Raw genomic sequence first — 23,498 nt, 5'->3', positions numbered from 1 at the left:
AGTTTTTTTTTTAATTTTCTCTAAAACGGTATGGAAATTTGGAAAAGTATAAACGGGATTAACCATTTTAGAACAAGCAAAAATTTTTATGACGAATGCGTTTTTCTCAAAATATCAATAATAAAAAAGTTTCTCCTCTTGTAAAGACAATCCTTACAAAAACAAAATATTATGATATAAGGGTGTTCCTCAATGAGATTTAGAGGCGACTCTTGAGTTAATTTTCCGCCAAAACGATTCTAGGAACCTTGTCCACTCTGTATCTCAGTTATCAAGCTGATAGGTTTAGGAACTAGTTTCCTGTGAAGTTTTTTTTCTTAAAATTAACCAATAATTTTCCTCGCGAACCCAACTATATCATTAAGAAACACCCTATATATATTTTTATTAAATATTCTAGGATTTACTATGTAGTTTTTTTTGCGCATTTATATTTATACAAAGGAGTACCTGAAAGACAAGATAAAACCGATCAAAATTGAATTGTTTTAAATGGAGAAACTCATAGCAGATATTGATTATAAAAAAAATTTTTGATTTGATTCTAATCGAATTTTTTTGTAATTTTTCATTTAACGTACCATACACTGATTCAATTACTTTTGAATTATTTATGTTGAAAATTATATTTTTTTAGTATTTTTTAGATTTGTCTATACCATTAAATATTAACAGCCAAACCAGGTTGTGTCTATGTTCTTATATCATTATTTAAAAGTCTTTCATAAGGCAAGGACATGAACTGCTTTTCAAAATCTGAAAATGTCAATTTTCAAATGTAATTAATTAAAAAGAGTACAATTATTCATAATATTAAGTTAAATGAATAATACTTATTTTTAATTAAAATCATAATATATCAAAATACGGGGTGCTCCACTTAAAAATGCATTTGTGTTTGTCCATGCGCAGCTAAATGATTGAAAATCTACCTTATACAGGATGGCTCCTCTCATACGCCGGTAGGAGAACGGTAGTTTATATCGAAATGAGATTTTGGCATCAAAGTTATGTTTTTTCTAACGGAACACCCTATATATTAATTGATTTTTGGATTCTAGCAAATAGAAAATAAATGTGAGTTTCATTAAAGAATCTAAGGATTTTGACATATTTCACATTTTTTTCTAACGGAACACCTTTTATATATTAATTGATTTTTGGATTCTAGCAAATAAAAAATAAATGTGAGTTTTATTAAAGAATCTAAGGATTTTGACATATTTCACATTTTTTGAAAACGAAGAATTTTAAATTTCGATAACAGCTACCTAAATTTTAGTTGATCTTGTATAGCCTGATATTTTTTACAGTAACTATTTCTCTCATGTTGTCGACAATAGTTGGTCGAGTTTTGTAAACACTGTTTTTAACATATCCCCATAAAAAAACCAGACTTGATAAAATCAGAAACATTTAAGTATTATATTAATTGGTGAATGCACACTGCAAATACAACCTAACTTAACAACACAAACTAATAGAATGATATCAATTCTTTCTGATGTAGGATAAGTTTGCATTTTCGGCAAATTTCTGAGAAACTTTTTTGTTTTAACTGACACAAAATGATAACTAGTTGTTAAAGTTTGATTAATTAGACAGCTATGTTGAAGTAACGTCAGATATATCAGAGCCACCTAGATTTTATCTAGGTGGCTATTTTACACCTAAATAATAAAGATCTACTTAGATCAAATCATGTAAATGAAAATATCTAGGAAAATCTTTGTTTGAGGGGTAGGCAACCTTAATAGTATTTTGAAGAGACATGAATTCTCCATTAAATATCTGAATAATACATTAGGTGTTCCATTTAAAATAAAAGAGTAACATTCTTTTAAAGGTGACCAGTGTTCAATATTAATTTTGTCTCACCCTGTATAACTTTTTGGATCAAGTTTTAATTTGATTTAAAGTACAATAGTTAATTTAACTATATATTAGGCTATACCAGGTAAATTCCAATTTAGGTAGCTTTTATTGTAATTTAAAAATTGTTCTTTATTTCTAGAAAATGTTAAATATGTCAAAAACCTTACATTTTAGTCATATACTTCTCTTATAAAACTCACCTTTATTTTTCTCTCCCAGAATCCGAAAAATCGATTAATATATAGGGTACATACATATATAATACATTACAAAAAATACAACTTTGATATGTAACTTTTTGGGGACACCCTGTAGAAGTCTCTATATTTTTAAAAAGTGCTTTGAATTAAACTACATATGCTCACAAAATTTCATTTCAATACAAACTGTCGTTCTCTTAGAGCCTCCGCGGCGTATGAGGCGCCAATTCTGTAGATTCCCAAATATTTCTTAAAAATTTGGAACGCAACAGAAAACATAAAAGAATAGAAATTAAATATGGTGTGTATTCTGAATCGGTACGTTTCTGGGAATGTACGCATCTAAACGCCGGATTTACCACAAAATATGAGTGTGTATAAAATGTAGATGGCGCTGCGATACAGGGAACTTTAGGGTGACCACACTTGAAAGTGTGTGATACCAATAAATATTATGATTTGTGGAAACTTACACACGTAATTTTTCGGATCTAGCCGACCAGACTAATTTTGACCCGAGGATATCGAATTTGCTATCAGAAAATTGTGGTATACGCGTGTATGTATACCATAATTGAGACGTATGTCACAAATACTACTACTGCACACACAAGGTGTCACAAATATGGTTACACATACACATACATACATATACACATATATACATATATCTTTATATATAAGAATTGCTAATAATTTGCTCTTTAAGCAAAACATATTATTCTGTCAAGTTGTAATAATTATCACCCTAGATAAATATTCTCACAAGATACTGTATAGATATATCTTGTATTAACATTAGACCACTCTAGGTATAACGATTTTTTATATATAAGAATTACTAATATTTTGCTACCTTAAGCAAAACCATATTATTCTGTCAAGTTGTGATACTTATCATCCTAGATAAATATTATGACAGGATACTGTATAGATATATATAGCTTGTAAACATTAGACCACCCTAGGTATAATGATTTTTTATATATATTTGATAACGAAAATAAAATATTTCATGTATATAAATTACGTATGTATACCCTTTAGGATAGTTTCGTATGTGTCTACCTCTATATTGTTACTTTTTTTTTGTTGTTATGCTAGCATTTTGTATCGATCGTGCCTCAGGTGATGTTTTTTGAAGATACTTGTTGATACATCTATGTTTTTCGGCTAGTCGAGGTTATTATTGTTTTTGTTTTTGATTTTCGACGTTTATTTTCTATAATATCCCCTTATTTTAATATATTTATATATATATATATATATATATATATATATATATATATATATATATATATATATATATAGAGTATATATATATATATATATATATATATATATATATAGCATATATATATATATATATATATATATATATATATATATATATATATATATATATATATATATATATATATATAAGACTTGCTATTTGCTACTGTAGCAGTATCATAGACCGATACTGGGAACAGTGGCAACGCCGCGACCACCGGCGAGGTCGGAGATCAGCTGACGTGCCGGCGATCGATAGTTTGGTAGAAACGCGGACTGTAACAAGAAACGTGTTTGAGTGTTTTAATATTTTGTTGATGTATTAAGTTGATTAATTGTTAATTATATTTGTTTAAACTCGACTTGTGAGATTCATTTCTACATTTTGGCGACGAGGATAAACAACTAAAGGTATGTAAATAATGCACTTACGACAGTTACGACTTTTAACCAAACAAAATAAGATTTTGGTGCATTAAATTTATATTAATAAAGCATAATATGTATGCACTGATGAAAAGGAAAGAAGGCATAGAAATGTATGCAAAACAAAGTTTTAATTAAGCATAAAGGTATGCAATATTATGTTACTTGTTACTTTATGTACATATGTTTGGGGTCCCTATAATAAACATTAAGTTGTTAAAGCATAATATGTATGTGTATAAAAGAGGGGGAAGCATAAAAGGTATGCAATGTGGAGTTCAAATATGCATAAGAGTATGCAATATGTTACGTATTCTAAATAAATAATATCTAAACGATTGATAAAGCATAAAATATTGTTAATAAAGCATAAAATGTTGTATGCAATGTAATATCTAAACGATTGATAAAAGCATAAAATGTCGTTAATAAAGCATAAAATGTTGTATGCAATGTAAAAAAAATGCAATGTAAATCGTAATATAAAACAATATAAAGCGTAATAGGTATGCATAAAACAATGTAAAGCGTAATATGTATGCGTAAAATAAAAGATTATAAAAGCATAAAATGTTGTATGCAATGTAAATCGTAATATAAAACAATATAAAGCGTAATATGTATGCATAAAACAATCTAAAGCGTAATATGTATGCATAAAATAAAAGATTATAAAAGCATAAAATGTTGTATGCAATGTAAATCGTAATATGTATGCATAAAACTATGTAAAGCGTAATATGCATGCATAAAACCAATGAAATCGTTATAATTTGGTAATAAACAAATTCCCAAATGCCAATATTGTTGTTTGTCAAATTGCAGAGGCAACTTGACAACATGGATTTACAAAGGGAAATAAAACCAAATGCACGACGACTGGCAAAAAAATGGCAGCGCAGTCTGGATATATATTTTCTGGCAAACTCCATAACTGATGTTAAAAAAAAGAGCAAAACTCTACACTATGGTGGAAGTGAGCTCCAAGACTTGTTCTACATACTACCTGGCGCGAATGTCGATAAAACCGTCGAAAAAATAATGTAGGACCATTGCAGTTGAAAAATTCAACCCAAAAATTCATTTACCCACTAGTAGATATAAAAAAACATTTTTTGGTAAACTCAGTCTCAAATAGTTTCTGAAAAATAAAATTATTTTTTTAAAAAAGGTCCGATTAAATATATATCTCCGAAACGAAGCACTGCTTACGAACGACATGTATTCTTTGGATTCTGCCAAAACACTGGGGAACTAGTAGAGCAATTCGCATATCGTTTAAGGAAACAGGTAAGCAAATGTAATTTTACACATGATGTAGATGAGTATATTCGATTTATATTATAATATCAAAAACGAACAATGAAAAACTACAAGTTTTCATTTTGAAGCATGACAAACTCAAAGCATCCCACTTCATGCAGTATTAAGCCATGCGAAAGTATAGAAATGGCTACTTTCGAACATGCGTCGGTTAAGTAGAGCTGGTTAAGTAGAGCAGTAGCATCGTAGGGACTAAAATATTCAACAAAGTAACTGAGAAATTAACTCAACTGTAACTGGTAAAATATTTACGTTAAGTTAAATTGTTTTTGCAGTCAGGTTTCCCAGACACTTTAAAAATCCGGATATGTCTGGGTAAATCCGGACGTATAGAAACCCTAATAAAAGATATATGCAGATGTTTTTGAAAAAAACTTGGGTAGTCCGTGACTAAAACAGAAATCTAAAAAGTTATTTTTTTTGAAAAATGCCACTGTTTTAGAATCCAAATGGAACCCAGTTTGTCAATGGCTATTTTTACTCGTAATAAAATTTGTCTAACCAACAAAACCATTTAACTTTTCAGGTGGTACAACAAATACACTGACGCGACATCTATAGGGCTTGACCTCGACAAAATTATCATCGAGGGTCATTCCCCCGCCGTCTTTGATGCCGTTTTTTTTTATCCTATATATTTATTATTAGATATAATGGCAATATAGCCAGTTATAATATATAGTTTTGATCACTAAAAATTAAGATTTTTCAACAATGTTACAAGGGGTTCAATTTTACTCTGTAAGAGGATGAAATCACTGGTCTAGCTAATAAAGTAATATCATTTAAAAGAATTTTTGTGATAATATTAATGTGTCTAAAGCCAATGGTAACAAAATTTTATAATATGTACAAATTGATATATCGGGTGCGTCTCAAAAGTGGTTCACAATTATAACTTTTTTATTTTTATCAGATAAAAAAAAACGATATTTGGTATGTTAGTATATGACATAAATTCCAAACTAGCATTTATAGTGACAGGTGGCAGATACGTAACTGCTACTATCAAAGCCACCACAAAGTGGGCAGTGACCTACGGCGGCTACGTCGTATATACGTAGCTGCTAAGTAACTGCGACCAAAATTGAGAAAGATTTTGAGTAGCCGGGTAGTGTCTTGGGTAGTTTTGCCACTAAAAGAGTTACTATGATGTGTTACTATAAAGTAGTCTACTGGTGAATGCTACTTATCTGCTACGAAGCTGCCTAGTCGCGGGTTCGTAGCAGCCAAGTGTTTTCCACCGACATGACATGTGGAACTTTCGTTAAACTGTTAAACTTTATTCGCAGCGACCTCTTCAGGCGATTTCACATTTCATAAAAATAAATGTCATGATGGAAAATTATTATGGAAGCCATTATTATTTTTTTCGATATTTATCCTGCGATTTTAAGGTCTTTTGTAGGTAAATTCCAGAACGCAATCGACTTTTCTGAATAAATTAGTGGGTTTATATGACAAAATTTTCGAGCGCCTCTCAAAATATTTCAAATTTTTATATTATTTGCAATAGAAACTCATGAAAAAAAATAATAATAATTTGCTTGAAACTGGGGTCAAACTTTAAATATTAGTCCACCGTCAGTAATAACAAAATAACTAAGGAAAAAAGTTTTTAATCTAGGTATATTTAGCTTGAAAACGCATAATGTTTGAGCCATTTGGATGTTCATCTAAAAAGTCATGAAAGAATATGGACGTTTAATCCGAAAAATACTTTATAGTTCCATGTGCTCCTACAAAGTACCGGGAACAATAACATATTAGGCCAACTCTACCCGTTTGGACCTTCAAAATCTTCGGATTGATAAAGTGACAATTGTCACATTAAGAAATGCCTAGACGATGACAAGTTGTGGGAATCTGAAAAATTAATACAAACTTATAAACCGTTCAAAACAGAATATTGTTTTCATGAAAATATACTTCTACGGGGACACACCAAAATTGTAATGCCAACGGCCTTACATGGCAAAGAATTGTCACTAAGTCATGAAGGACACCCAGGAAGAGATAATATGAAACGCTTACTACGAGCCTATGCCTGGTGGCCGAAAATATATTGATATATTCCGAATATGTAAAACAGTGCCATGGGTGTGCTTTAGTCACCGTAACGAACATACCCGAACCCCCTTAAGATGAGAAGTTTCCCTACTACCCCCTGGAATGACATAGCCATAGACTTCTGTGGGCCAATGCATAACAATATCTACCTGTTAGTAATCATTAACTATTATAGTCGATTCCAAGAAGTGATCGCCATAAAAAATCACCTCGAGGGATACAACAGAACAACTTCGGAAGTTCTTTTCTCTCCTAGGACTACTCAAGACTATAACAGCTGATAATGGCCGACAGTTTATCAGCAATGAATTTAAATGTTTTTGTAAGGAACATGGAATTACATTATATTCAACCCCACCATAATGGCCGCAAGCAAATGGACTGGTCGAAAGACAAAACAATTCAATACTAAAAAGGCTCCGCATAAGTGCAAGTAAGTACCTCAGGAAGTGATTAGCAAAAGGACCTTCAAAACTACTTTCGGCTTGATAGAAATACCTCACACCCTGTAACTGGCGTCTCTCCAGCGCAACTTCTTTTTGGCCGCGCTATTCGAACAAAAATACCATCCATTGGTGAACAAATAATTCAACACCCTGACCACTGTGAAGTGTAGGATAACGACACAAACTTGAAATCTAAAACAAAAGAATTTGCTGACAAAAGGCGACGAGCAAAGACATCGGATATAAACGAAGGAGACACGGTTCTAGTAAGAGCAGAGAGAAAGGAAAACAAATTTAGTACACCGTATCAAAATGAACTATACGAGGTGATCAATAAACACCAAGGCGATGTTACCTTAAAATCAAATACAACAAGCAATACAATACGGTGAAATATCGCATATTTAAAACTCTACGCTCCCAAGTTATCGACGTCCCCCACCAGTGAAGAAGATGCCCAAGACGAAAGAATTTCTCCACATCCGCCAACATCCTCCAATAGTGAAGAAGAAGCCCAAAATGAAAGCACTTCCCCACAAGGTCTACCTCTTCCAAAGCTAAGGATTAAACTTGGTTCAGACCCTTCGTGCACGCTGATGGATTAATAAATCTCGAAAGCAAAGGAGAGGATGTAGCAGTATCATAGACCGATACTGGGAACAGTGGCAACGCCGCGACTACCGGCGAGGTCGGAGATCAGCTGACGTGCCGGCGATCGATAGTTTGGTAGAAACGCGGACTGTAAATAAGAAACGTGTTTGAGTGTTTTAATATTTTTGTTGATGTATTAAGTTGATTAATTGTTAATTATATTTGTTTAAACTCGACTTGTGAGTATTCATTTCTACAGCTACCCTAAGCAAAACATATAATTATGTAAAGTTATGATATTTATCAACCTAGATAAATATTGTGGCAGGATATATCATATATCTTGTATTAACATTATACCACCCTAGGTATAATGATTTTTTATATATATTTTTATATATAAGAATTGTTAATATTTTGCTACCTTAAGCAAAACATATTATTCTGTCAAGTTATGAAGGTGATATTTATCACCCTAGATAAATATTGTGACAGGATACTGTATAGATATAAATATTATTAAATATATATTGTATTAGCATTATACCACCCTAGGTATAATGATTTTTATATATATTTTTATACATAAGAACAGCTAATATTTTGCTACCCTAAGCAAAACATCTTAGTCTGTCAAGTTGTGATATTTATCACCCTAGATAAATATTGTTACAGGATACTATATAGATGTATATTGTATTAACATTAGACCACACTAGGTATAATGTCTATTCTTTTAAAGAAAATTGAAAGAATACCCGTACAATCGTTCACTACTCTAGGCGAAACATAGTATTCTTGTCAAGTTGTGATAATTATCACCCTAGATAATTATTGTGAGGAATACTGTGTAGATAAATATTGTATTAACATTATACCACCCCAGGTATACTGATTTTTTGTTACCGATTTCTATCTTTATTTTTATTTAGTTATTTTTGTGAACAAGAATCTCTCTCATTATATATTAATTGTTATATCGTTATGAGTCGCAGACTTACTACGACTCCTCTCTCTATGTCTTTTTCTTGAAGGATTCGGCATTTCCACTGTTTTCCGCACTCCGAAAAACATCAAAACGTAACGTATCGGTCCGCACTAAAAAGAAGACTGAATATGGAGCAGTACGGCGCGGCAGGACGAGCGGCGGGGGTTTTTGCTTTTTCAGCTTTAAAATAAGCTTTGTTTTGGTTCACGTTTTAGGACTATTCGCACATGCGTCGTAAGCGTTTTATGTTTTGGTTCATTCGGAATTGATTCTGAATGTTTACACATCTGTTTTGGTTTCTAGCTGGGACTGGTTCTGGACCGTTCTAGGATCGTCCTAGCGATTCGCGCCTCTCAGTAGGGACGGTTTACGAATTAACAGTTCGCACATGCGCAAACAATAATAATCTTGTAAAACCAAAATATTTTCTTTTTATATTTTTTAAAAAGGCAGGAAAGATCGAAGAAGACAATTACCCAACAATTACCTATCATGGATGCTTCAGTTTTAATGGTGAGTATAAATATTAATTTGTTTGATTTTTACGAAGGCAATAATTTAACAATAGTTTTTTTTCCTTTTAGGAACTGATCTGTTCAAGCAGTAGCAGTGAGGAAAGTTCGGATGATGAAAATTTTTTAAAAGTAGTTTTGCCCGAAGTTCTGGAGCACCACCAGAAGAATGAAAATTATGCTGAAATAATTATGCCAATGTACACAGAAAAAGAGTTTGCTGAACATTTTAAGGTGCCAAGAAGTCTTATTGCAGAACTTGCTGCAGAGTTTGAAGATTCTGTATACTACCCAAAAAAAGAAACAGGGTTTCCAAGAATAGGTGCACCAAAATGTCTTTGTGTTTTTGTTTGGTATGCGACACATGAAGCTGCTTCATTCCGAGATGTTAGCGACAGGTTTAATATAGCAGTTAGTACTCTCCACAATATTATTTACAATGTGGCTCATTTCTTAAGCTACAAGTCAAATGAAATAATCACTTGGCCAACAGAACAGGAAAAAGTTGGAATAGAACAAGATTTTTTGGAAATGGGGTTTCCAGGTGTCATTGGATGTATGGATGGTTCCCATGTAAGGATTGATCAGCCCAAAAATGATCCTGAAAGTTACTTGAATCGAAAGAAATTCTATTCAATCCAGGTATGTATCTAATAATAAATTTCATATTAAGATTAATCAATAGATCTTTCTTTAATCTCTAAAATGTATGTTTTATACATTCTGCATTTAAAATGGTTTATCCATAAATAAAATCTATTCTCTTCTACATAATGTATAAAAAAACCTAAAATCCTAATATTATTTTAAATCACGATGGCCTGTATCCTGCTATTCTTAATAAATTTTGACGAAGAGCTATTAAAAAACAATAATTTTTCTGACACTTTTTTTTAAGTTTCAGGTGGTTTGTGACTCAAAAAAAAGAATTCGGGATATCTTTATTGGCTTCCCAGGATCGGTCCATGATGCAAGAGTGTTTAGCAACTCCCCTTTATATCAGTCATTAAATCAAAAATGTGGAGAAAAAGTAATTTTAGCAGACAGCGCCTATCCATGTCTCAGAAACATTCTGACACCATATAAAGACAACGGTCATCTCAGTGCCACAGAAAAAAATTATAATTATAAGTTGAGCCACTGTCGTATTATAATTGAGCACACTTTTGGTAATTTAAAGCAAAAATTCAGACAATTATACCATTTAAAATTACGTGGTGAGGTTCTAATATGCCATTTTATTAGAGCATGTTGCGTGCTATACAATTTATCTTTAAATAAAGAAGACGTTGAAGAAGTTCAACAAGAAGAGGGTCATCCAAATATTCAAAACCAGCACCAAGTGGAGGATAATATTGCCGGACAAGCCTATCGCAATTATGTTGCAGCTGAATTGTATATTCAATAAAAAAAATAGTTTAGTTTTGGATACGTTAGTTGCTAGTAAAAGTCATTATACTGAAAAGCTTATTATTTATTTAAAAAAATAAAGACTACTCCAGTAATATTTATTTAACAAAAATATATACTAAATACTTAAATCCTCAAATAAAAAAAACAGAATACATATTCTTATGCTTGTAAATAAAACAAAAGTAATAACAGAGAATTTTACCCCCAAACATGCAATAATAGGTACCTATTTACCCATTATTTTAATCACCCAAAACAAACAGCATCTTATTGGCCCTGTTGTCTATTTTCTAAAATTGCTTCTAAAAGGCTAGTTCTTTTTAATCGATCTTCATGTCTCAGTCTTTGTAATACTAGTTTTTGCTCTTCTCGATTTGATTTTTCCTTGTAATATTGTTGTAGGTCGTTCTTCATTTCTAATAAGATTTCGTTTCTTCTTTTATAGGTATTAGTCATTTTTTTCACTGCACGTTTCCTTTTTTGTTGTGGGGTATTTGGAACAGCTCTAGGGGTATCCTGATTATCTTGAACCTGTACCGTATTTTCACGATTTTCAGAGTCATCCTCAGGAATATTTAAAAAAACTGGTGATTGTGGAGGGCTTGTTGACTTATCAGTGATGCTTAAAATACTGGTATTATTTCTGTTTGCTGCAGTTGTAATAGAGTTACTTGAAAGTAAAACAGTGGGTATTATATTTTTCTTTTTTCCATAAATGGTATCAAACTCATTCTCGAATTCAAAAATTTTTCTGTCTCTCCCAGTTTTATTGTTATTATCAATGACTTTTTTGTAATTCCGTTCTAGTGTTTTCCATCGGTTTTCACATTTTGATGCACTAATAGTTATTTTAAATTGGTTGGAAATGTCTGTAGCGACAATTTCCCAAAATTTTTTCATTGACCTTATGTCATATGAACCTACTTTAGGTTTGTACTTTTTATATAGGTCTATTAAAGCAAGAGTTCGTTGCCTATTATTTAAAAAGGTTTCTTCTTGATTGCATATTGCTTTTAATGAGAAAGTACGTCCTGTTGAACATGAACCTGTACTTTCTGTTGAAAACGTACCTCCCGCTGTCTGAATGGTTACAAATTCGGCGATTTCTTCGACAATATCTGAAATAAACATTAGAATTTGCTAACAAAACCCTTGTGAACACACATTTTTTGAAAAGGAAACTTACCATCATTGTTTGTTACTTCAAGCATTTTTACCACAAAACACCAATCTTTTTGTTATTATCTAAATAGATCTAAATTGTTTTTTTTTTCAGATATAAAGTAAGAAGTAAGGTTAAACGAAACCATATATATTTTTCCTAGAAACTAAATCAGCTGTTTTAAGTTAAAGATTTTTTTTCTTAATCTAAGGTTAAAGGATGTGTTTTGGTTTATGGTTCTCTCGAATTGATTCCGAACCGATCTAAGATTAATGCTAGTACGCAACTTGTTCTGCGCAATTCTAGAATCGTCCTGAAATTCGAACCAAAACAAAGCTATAGTGATCGGTTCGGACTAATCCGAAGGTACTACAGACTATTATTTATGAGACGAGGCCGGAATATAATAGCCATTACTATTATACTATTAGTATTAAAATAATATGTGTGTAACATATTTCTTTAACGAATTAACCTGTAACAGACATTTATATGCCCAGTATATTTTTGTTTAACAAACCAATCAGGAGAAATCCAAAACCTACCGTTATAGGAGGTATAAGATGATTAAACTTAAATAATGACAACTACTTATCGGATAACAAATTAATTACTACTGTCAGCTAGTTCAGCTACTGTCTAGGTAGAATATACCTAGAGTACCTACACCTACCTATGATGTAGGTAGATTAAAGCTTATTTTGACGTTACCTCTCACTTCGGTGTCACAAGCTGAATTTTCAGGGATGGAAGTACAGTACATTATATGGGGACCCTTATTCCGAAAGTAGTACAAAATTAGACAGGGTAAAAGGGCACTATCATCAAAAATCGATATATTAATACCAGCGTATAGAGAAAACAAATACTTATTTTTTGATCCAGTACACAATAAAGTCTTCGTAGGGAGTAGTTTTTTATAATAATTTACGAAAAAACATTTCCGTTAGTGCTTATGACCAAAAAAAACTTTAAACATGAATAATCATTTCAATCACGCGAAAATTTGGTTTAAAAATAGACTTTTTTTAATATAACTTTCATTTAACGAAAAACGAAGGCCTAAATGAAAAAAAGAAACAATTTAAAAGTTTCGCTTATGTCTTGACAAGGTATCAAAGCATACCCCATATTTTTTGCTTTTAAACTAATAAAGATAATATCAATAAACAATTAGCGATGTAATGGTTTTTGCGCGCGCTGGTCGACTGCCGCCGCTGCGCCGAGATTTGTATATGACGTCATGGTGTGGCAAATGTAGCATTTTAATTCGATTTGGGCTCCCTTCTATAGGATAACAGAAACATTTTCAATGTTAAAACAATCTTTGGATTGTGACGGGATTTCTAACAGGAAACTGTCTCGTCAACGAACACATCATTAGATTGAAGGTGAGAAAAAAACGGCGAATGCAGATTCTGTGGGGAAATTGGGGAAACACCAGAACACCTTATCACTGAGTGCGCCGAGACGGAAACCGTTCGTGCCATAAACTTTGGTACGGTTGATGTCGAAGATGGAGAGCTGGTCTTTGTGGAGCCGTTTCACATACTGGGTTTTGTTCAAAGCCCGGAAACTCTGTTATAACTCGTTATAACTCAAGAAAGGGGAACACACAATAGATGTGTAAGGTCGTGGTGATTAAGCCCCCTCCTAAACATTCTACATTCTACAATATTTGACAAGTAGTACCCCGGGTGTTTTATCCGGAAAAAGTGAAATTTGGTGTGTTCGTATATGACAAACTTAAAAGTAAAATGATTTTGGTGTATTACGGCGAATTAACGTTTTATTTTACAAGAATAGTAGCTATTTTTAATGTAGATGTGACTGATATTTTGCTGTCTTCTTATACGCTTGACGTACCTCTTTCCCGCGAAGAAACGAATAAAAGAATTCGCGTTTTTCCAGTAGTAATTATATTTTTCGCTAATTAGGCGCAAGTATCCAACAAGACATTTCGGGCCCAATTCCCTGTCACGCCGGCAACAAATCACAAACAACATCTCGTAAATATCGCGTTTCGGCGGCAACCCCTTCGGCAGACGGCTTATTTTTGGATTTCGAAATATTTGTCGTTCATTGTTGGAATTTTAAACGACCACCGCCGCGGCAAAATCGCCATCAAAATAAGATTAAAACCCCGTTTCGTTTAACGAACACAAAGAGAAATAATTGAGTGTAATTTCGAAAGCAAAATGAGTCCTAAATTCGTTTTATTATAAATGTGTTTGATTATTTTGGTGAAAATCGTGAGCTATTCAATATCACTACAGGGTGTTTCAAAAAACATGTGCCATCTTTTGTGAGGAGATTCCTCAAGTAAAAATAAGATTTATTTTTCATATCAACATAGGTCTAATTCTGCTCTGTTTCGTAGCTACAGGGTGTTAAAGTCTTCAGATTTTTTTCGATTTATTACAATTTTCTTCCTTTTAATTATTCGAATGTATTTTTGAGGGTAAACGTTATTATAAGTGCTACATACTTTAATGCTAGAAAAGTGTCGATAAATTCATCAGTGACGTACATATGGGTTATCACTGGAATATTTAAGAAAAACATGTGCGCCACTGACTTCTTCTTTTGATATCAAAATTGTGTAGGCCGTTTAATGCCATTTAAAAGATGTATCTTCATGTTTTACCGATTTCGATGTCCTTGATAAGATAATAGCAATTTTATTAATCACAATAAATAAAATTAAACTTAAAATAAAATTAATAAATTATACACTTTAATACTATTAGTTATTATTACTATTATTCCAACCTACAGCAATTTCAAATAAAAAAATAATGGTATTTAGGATAATTACAAAAGACCTAATTTTAAAAAGTTTTAACATCCTGTAGGTAACTCTAAAACTACGCATTTTCATATACATATTTATAGGGACTCTTTTCGTACTTTTTGATGAGGAATCAATGAGTACTTATTTAAAACTTTTGCAAGTTAATAAAATTAAAATGTTTTAAAAGTTGCTCTTAAACTTGGATCAAGGCAAATTAATAAAATTGCGTTTATCTCATCAAGGAGGCCTAAATCAACAAAATATCAAGAGACAAGTTTTAATCGGCATTAAACTCCTTACACTATTATGCTAAAAAGAAAAAAAAAGTCAAAGGCATACATGCTTTTTTAGAAAAATATTCCAGTGATATCCCATATGCACGTCACTGGTGAATATGTCGACACTTTTTTCGCATTAATATATGTCGCATTTATAGTAACTTTTACCCTCAAAATTTTATTCGAATCGTTAAAAGTACTTGGAAGGAAATTAAAAGAAATCGTTCAAATCGAAAAAATAGTAAGACTTTAACACCCTGTAGCTACGAAACAAAGCAGAACTGAACTACATATGTTGATATGGAAAATAAATCTTACTTTTACGATAGGAATCTCTCCATGAGAGATGGCACATGTTTTTTGAGAAACCTTGTATAAAATTAAACTCTACTATCACTATAATAATAAATTTCCACAACATTGATCTGTGGACTAATATTGCTGTTCTTACAATACCATATTATAAAAGAGAATCTGTAGTTCATTTCATTAATAATTAACTAATAATTAATATTTGAATCTCAGTTATCTCACTTATAAAAAAGTTAATAACTGCTTCAATCGAAATCCAGTGGTGTAAGTTTTTCTCCAAATACATATCGGCCAATAATTACTCTTGTCTTAAATGGAACATATGTCGTCATGGAATTGTCAATGGAACGTCAGAAAGTATTTTGGATTTTCACACATTTTTCAAAAATACATAGAAGTATGTGTCTATTTTATTAAACGACAAAATTATAATTTTCAGATTACATATCGAACATTTTACAGTAGGCAATTTTCCTTTATAGTTGAAATTTTCCTACATTTTATACTGAAACATCTATTTCTTTTTATACACACGAATATTTAACCTATATTTCTAACTTAAATTTAGCGACATTGTTTATAAATTGAATGAGAAGCACACTGACAGGTAAAATTACAATAATTTCTCGAGGTTCTTTCGTGTCACCGAACAAAAAACAGAAGTAATTGAATCCCAATTTGGAAAAGTTTTCTGTTTTGAAGCGAAACAAACTCACGATGATTACGCTCCAATTTGTGTTATTTTTATCAAAGTTTCCGTCAATTTGTAAGCCTTTTTTGTAGAGCTATAATTATAGATTAGTTTTTCGTAAAGTAGGTATAATTCTATCTCTAAGTGCGTAGGTTTGTTTCTTTTTGTTCGGTTTGTGCAAGGGCGTGGGCACGATGGGGCACCGTAGGGCAGTTTCCACTTTAGCTGGCTGGCACATGCATGATTTCTTGTAGTTCAAATTAATATTCAGTTGAACAGAAATTTTAATACTGAAAAATATCAGTGAACAGTTTGAGTACATTGCTATTGAGTTTAAAAAGAATAATAGACATGTTGAAAATACACTCTGAAAATATTGATGTTGAAAGAATAAAACCGTGTTTACATTGGAGCTGTGATAAATTATGAAAGCAAATATACACCGGGTGCGTCTCAAAAGTGGCTCACCCCTATAACTTTTTTATTTTTTCTGATAAAAAATAAAAGTAGTATGTTAGTATATGACATAAATTAGGATTGATTGACGTATTCAATAATTGTTTTCGGTCACTTCCTGTTTCACAGGAAATGACTACAACTTTTGATTTTTTGTATATCGATAAAAAATGACACTCTGAATATGTCAGCTTTTGATATTTTCGCATATGGTTTATTTGAAATTGTAACATGCGGTTCATATCGACAATTTGACTCGAAATACCAAGTGTGTGATACCAATTATTATTCGTAAAAAATGGCTTTTCCAAATATGCTAATGAGCCACCCTCACCCTCGTTCCATTTCAAAAAATTGAGATATGATTAAAAATACGATTTGGTCATCTTTGAACCGGCCATAATAAGACACTAAAAACATTAGACGATCAAATCTATTTTTCCGAGGCTGTTTAATTAAAAATTAGTGTTTTTAGCACAGACATGGCACTCCAGATTGAAATTTAATACGATGTTTTTTAAGCAAATATGTCAAAAGTTGACATATGATATGTCGTTCTATTCCGAGTACCATTTTCTATCGAATAAAGTAAAAAAATACCGAGGGTGACATTTAAAAGTCAAAAGTTGTAATCATTTCCGGTGAAACAGAAAGTGCCCGAAAATAATTAAATACCATCATTAATCCTAATTTATATCATATACTAACATACCAAATCTCGTTTTTTTATCTAAAAAAATAAAAAGTTATAGGGCCAGCCACTTTTTGGGACGCACCCGGTATAATAAAGAAGCAGCGAAATAATTACTATTAGCATTTGACTGGAAAATTCATGGACAACTTGTATGCATTTTGTATGCAAGTGTTTAGTTGAACCTAACCTCAAAAATAGTAGATACAATAGTACTTTAACCGCAAGGGTAGATTATACAATGATACTTTAACAGCGAGGATAGGTTAAAAACTTTATTTCTTCCCGCACGTTTTTTAATTGCTTCCATTTTTGAAAATGTTTGTATTCCGTTTCATTCAACTAAAGAGACAGCTTTATTTATTTGTTAAATTACGCCAACACAGCACAATATTTTTTCTACTCGTAATAAATTCCTTGAAATAATAATTTCTGAATATTTTTTAAAACGTAACTCGCTATGGAAAAAATATTGTTTTATACACGACGATAAAATTGTATTATCGTAAAATACCATTTTATCGTCTTGTATAAAAAATAACTATGTCTTTGTCTTTTATCTCTTTATCGACTGTACTTCCATGAGCACTAGGTTCCTCGATTGCTTCAAATATCTTGTATAAATTATAATTAAAAGTGTCCGGATTCTTAATTCCTGAGGTCGAAATATACCATCTTTACAAATATTTGCACTTATTTAAGACTCACCTGTATACTGGAGCTACTAAAGAAGCAATGGGAATGTAGATAGTTTCCTAGATGAAAAGCAGATTGGCTTAACAAGCAAAAAATTAATTTCATATCGATTTTTAGTAAAAACAGCAACAAAATAATAAAGTTATTATTTTGTTGAGTAAAGTATAAGGTAATGCAATAATTTGTTTTACTAAGTCAAAACCTAGATAGGCCGGGTTTACGTATAACATATTAATATGAGAATTTTAAAAATCATAAAAAGGAAAAAGATATAGGAAATGTAAGAAATAAAGAAATGAGAAATAGGTACACTAAACAAAACAAATAATAAAATAGAAAGTAATAAATATGTTGTTTTGTTCAGTTAATAAATAAATAAAACATGAAATTAATAGATGCAGGTTAAGGATCGCTTTAACCTTTCTAAAGGAAGTCTTCAGTAAAACCTAGTTATAATATACATATACTACGTTGTGTTTCGATTAACACAATTTTCATATTTCCTGGAATAATCCCCCCGTAAGCGCTTAATTTACAGCAAGAGACATCAACAAGATGATTATCTGCCCACTCATTCTTAAACTCCACTTAATTTAATTAGTTAAAATAAAAATTAGCGCGGCGAGTGTGCTCGTTAATACGTCCCATATTAAGCTGGATTCTCCTTCGCTGAAGCAAATTAAAACGGAATTAAATAAAATTAACCTGTTTCGATTTCAGTTCGAGATATTTTTCACATAAATAAAGAATTTAATTAATTTGCTTTTTGTTAGGACGCAAACAAGAGAAATTTAAAGTTTTAATATGACGGTTTTTTATGCCAATTTCAGGGGAATTATTATAACATTTTTCTTTAACCTGGAATATAATATTAATATTGATCATATTTACAACCACATATATGTAATGTTGACATTATTGATTTTGTTAAATTGTTGAGAGTGTCTCACAGTATCTCTCTTTATTTCCCTTTCCTATTTTTTTCACCATTTCCTTCACACGTTGCCCTCACTTGCCATACTGTTCTTCTCTCTTTTATTTTACTTACGACCTTTATGTAGCTTCTTTAAGTTCTGATGAGGGTACCGATGTGATGTGTGTGTGTCTTTGTTATCAACAGGTTCTGACTATATTTTAGCCAAACCAAACCAAACCAAACACAAATTCAACATTTAGTATAACTCAAAATTGAAAAAATGTGATTTCTCTGTTACTGGTTTTGTAGATTGGAACTATCATATTATAAGTCTTTCAACTGTGGTTATAGAGAGTCAAATCAGAACGTGACAGATTTTGACAAATTTACGACATGTTATAGAAACTGGTCTGGTTTTAAATAAAATAGTAGCTCTACAAACTTTGAACGAAAGTTTCCATTGTTGATCCTAAATTTAGTTACTCCCTTGATAGCTTTTTATCAACAAGCGATGGGCGCTGGGGTGATTAAAGGTTGATTCTCACTATACCTTCCATATCAGCTCCCTTCCGTTTACATAAAATCGAGGGGGATACCGCTGGGGAAGTTGGTGTACAAAAAGGGAGAAGTATGCGTGGAAGTACGGGAAGTATGGAAGAAGTTGGTGAAGTATAGAGGAAGTTTAGGAAGTATCGAGGAAATGCGAGGAAGTACGGGGAAGTACGAGGAAATATCAGGGAAGTATTGAGGAAGTATGAAGGAAGTCCTGTAAAGTTCAAGAGAATTATTAGAAATTAAAAAGAAAAACAGAAGAATTTCCTTATATAGAATATAGTTGATCATAGAATCTGATCCCTACTTGAGCTACTTGAGCTACTTGAGCGACTTGAGCTTAAAACTGCTCTAAGTTGGTATTTAAATAATACATTTTTTTGTCTACGGTTTTAGAATATTTTGTACAATCGGCAACATTGTGGTTTCGACTATACTAGGCAGCAATTCTCTCGCATTTGTCTTCGAATTTTGTTTTAAAAGTGAGCATTTTAGAAACCTCACAAAGCGCCAGCTTATTGTTATTTTGACATTTTAATTGTTATGATATACATTTATACGAACACTCTTACTTATTAGCCGACCATACCGACAAGTATGGTAGGCTATTCAGATTGGCAAAAAAAAAGTTTTATTAATTTCACTCAAAATGAGTTATTTGGGTCATAAATGACCTAATTACAAAATATTTTCATGGGGTCGGTCTGTCTGTCCGTCTGTAACACGATAACTCAAAAACCGCTAAACCGATTTTAACCAAATTTGGCACAAAAATACTGTGGCACCCGAGAATGTGGCCATTAGTTTTTGGTGGGGGTGGGGGGTTGTTAAGGGGGTATGGGAGGGGGTTAAACATTTTAAAAAATCGTAACTCCAAAATTACAGTAGCTAGCGAAACGCGGTTTTCAATTTAAAATTAGGAATAATATTTGCAACAAAATTTGTATAACATCAAAATCAGTCAAAGTCGCAGTTTTTGAGATAAACAAAAAATATCAAGTATGGGCGGCTATACGTGCCTCCCGGCGCCAATTTTTTTTATCTGCAGAATATGCTGTCAAAGTTTCCGGAATACAATTCGGACCACCCTGTATATTATTCGTTATATTATTTGAACGCCTGCAAACAATTAAATTTTCGCTATCATTTAAGGCTTTTTTATAACGCTGGCTGTTTTTGGTAGCCGATTCTAAAGTGGATTAATAGAAATATATTTTGAATTACATACTTTGGTTTAACGGGGAAGTATTAAGGAAGTACGGGGGAGTATTAAGGATGTACGGAGATATATTGAGGATGTATGAGGAAATATGGAGAAGTATGAGGAAGTATAGAGGATGTTAAGGAAGTATTAAAAGGGGCAGAAGGAAGTAAAAAGGATGTAAAGGATGTATGAGGAAGTTTTTGCATAAAAGGTGGTATACAAAATTTAGGTCAGCGGTTTCCCCCTCGCATAAAATATTATATCATGTAAATGAATAGGACAATGCACACTATCCGTTCCGTTTCCCTTCCGTTCCATTTCCTTTCCTTTCAAACATTTTTTTGGCGGACGGACTGAAGCGTATCTGAAACAGCGTTGTCAATTTCTTACATTTCTACCAGCTCCGTTAACACTTTGCTGATATTTATTTATTCTTTTACCTCTTAATTAAATCTATTACCTTTTTCAAAAGATACAAGTTTTTGAAATAAAACTTTCGTAATGATATAAATTGTACAATAAAAAGTATGGAACTGATACGGAACGGAAGTTTATACGTATAGCGTCAATACAATAAAAAATACGGAACGGATATGAAATATGGTATATGGCCTTTAAATGATCTTAAATTCCGATTTGTCAATGCAGTTCTAATTTTAATTAAAACTATAAAAATATACCTAAAATTGGATAGACTAACTGGTTGGTTTTTTTTTAGGTTATCAATAAATGTTACGAATTACTAAAATTGTAAAAGAAATATATTTCTAATAAAAATAGATAAGTTATAATAATTAATAATTTATTTATTAACAAATATCATCAGATACGCTACTAAAACACGTAAGTCATATTGATATATTTTAATTATTATTGACAAGTTGTAAATAAAAGGCGAAAATGCAAGGATGGATATACCGGGTGTTTCTCAAAAAAATTGTAAATCTCTATAACTTTTTTATTTTTTCAGATTAGGGAATGATTTCACGTATTCAATTGTTTTTGGTCAGTTCTTGTTTCACCAGAAATGACTACAACTTATTATTTCTAAATAACACCCTCTTTTTTACTTCATTTGATAGAAAATATGGCAACGCAATTATAAAGTAAGCTCAGAAAGCTCAACAAATCCGCAATATTTCAAATCAAATTCAAATGTGTCAAATGAAATGTCAGACAAAACTGTCAAAAATGTTCGTAATGTCGGTTCCGTCTTTAATGCATTAATAGGGCCATCGATAGCATTATACTCTGCACTCAAAAAACATATAAAAATAAAAATACTGCAACATCGACTTGGAACACACAATTGTTGTATTAGCTAAGTTATTATTATTCTCCTAGTTAGTTTCCGATAGTGTCAATAACAGCAATTTGTGTCGAAAAAAGAAGAGTTAGTAGCACTACAATTTGTAATAATGAATTGCATTTAAATTTCAACGAGTACAATCTGAATATTTTTTGACACAAATTCTGAGACTTACCACCACGCTTGTTCGCTATTTTCGTATAAAATCAAGCATACTTAACTATTTTGGTGATCTACAAATTGAGAGAAAGAAAAGCTATAACGTCATGCCTAGTGCCATTTTAGACGGAAAATGCAGCAGTGTTTTCTACAATAATTGTGGAGTTTATTACAATTATTGTTTTTTCGTGTTTCCTTAATATTTATCAAAGGTATTAATCAAAAATCAAAATTCAAGTCAAATAAAACGCGTAAGTGTAATGAATTATTCTACGATATTAATAATAATATAGGGGTATATATTTTTTTCTTTCCATAGGTACACGTATTTACGGTGAGTACGAGTAAAGTGAAGTATTTTATGGTCTTCTTACGGAATTCGCAATAATGTCACTGCTCATTTAAGTTCTGACACGATAGCATTTATACTCCTTCATTTCAATTAGTAGATATAGATAGATGCCACTTCATATCATCTTCACATAAACATGAAATTTAGATTTATCAGCATGTTTTTACAGATTATCATAACTGACATTTCATATATAAAATATTATAATCATTATGAAAAAAACGGTTATTTTGTTAATACGTTCACACAGATTTATTTAAAAAATAATTTATGATATTTAGTTTCGAAATGAGCAGGTACAATCCCATTATCATATATTTACATGTTTACCAAAAAAATATAGCTCGTAATGACCCACGCCACTCAATTTATCAATCTGCTCGAACGTGTTTATTTTTTTTCTCCTCTCCGCTTTTCTTTTCCAACGTCACGAGCAACAGATAGAGGCAAGGAATAAACTTATCGATACATTGAACCGTGTGATATTAGTCGCCCATACACGCAAGGGATTTTTAAAAGATTTGTTCTGTCGCGGTCTTTATAGAATGTAGAACGAGTGAGAGGGGGGTTATTCACTGCGACCTTAAAGATCTATTATGCCCCCTTCCTTGAGTTACAACTCATCACACAGTCTAGTTGTAGGGGGGACAGAGTATTTCCCATCCTCCGCTGACAACAAATGTTCTTCCTCCGAGGGTACACACCCTTCCGCGGTTGTAGTTTGGCCCTCCGTGCCCTTCACAGTCGAGGAGCTTGCCTCCGGGTGAGGTAGCCGTGAGGTGAAGGTTGGAGGAACTGTCTCCATTT

The 23,498-nt window shown here is 31.9% G+C and overlaps 2 protein-coding genes across 2 annotated transcripts; one reads left to right on the top strand and one right to left on the bottom strand.

Moving 5' to 3' along the window:
- The first annotated feature begins 9,366 nt into the window (after positions 1 to 9,366).
- On the top strand, positions 9,367 to 11,208 carry LOC115889059 (putative nuclease HARBI1). The gene is made up of 3 exons (XM_030908976.1): positions 9,367 to 9,707; positions 9,779 to 10,348; positions 10,605 to 11,208. The coding sequence occupies exons 1-3, from the start codon at positions 9,687 to 9,689 to the stop codon at positions 11,112 to 11,114; spliced, it is 1,101 nt and encodes a 366-aa protein (XP_030764836.1). The 5' UTR covers positions 9,367 to 9,686; the 3' UTR covers positions 11,115 to 11,208.
- A 47-nt stretch (positions 11,209 to 11,255) lies between these two features.
- Positions 11,256 to 12,415, bottom strand: LOC115889060. Its single transcript, XM_030908977.1, has 2 exons — positions 12,306 to 12,415; positions 11,256 to 12,237 (listed from the first exon to the last, which is right to left on the bottom strand). The coding sequence occupies exons 1-2, from the start codon at positions 12,328 to 12,330 to the stop codon at positions 11,387 to 11,389; spliced, it is 876 nt and encodes a 291-aa protein (XP_030764837.1). The 5' UTR covers positions 12,331 to 12,415; the 3' UTR covers positions 11,256 to 11,386.
- Positions 12,416 to 23,498: the final 11,083 nt, after the last annotated feature.

The sequence above is a fragment of the Sitophilus oryzae genome, unplaced genomic scaffold (genome assembly GCF_002938485.1).
Source record: "Sitophilus oryzae breed Bouriz unplaced genomic scaffold, Soryzae_2.0 scaffold_810_pilon_pilon, whole genome shotgun sequence".
In the NCBI taxonomy this organism is placed as follows: Eukaryota; Metazoa; Arthropoda; class Insecta; order Coleoptera; family Curculionidae; genus Sitophilus; species Sitophilus oryzae.
Note: the sequence above shows the minus strand (reverse complement) of the source record. Positions and strands in the feature narration are given on the sequence as shown.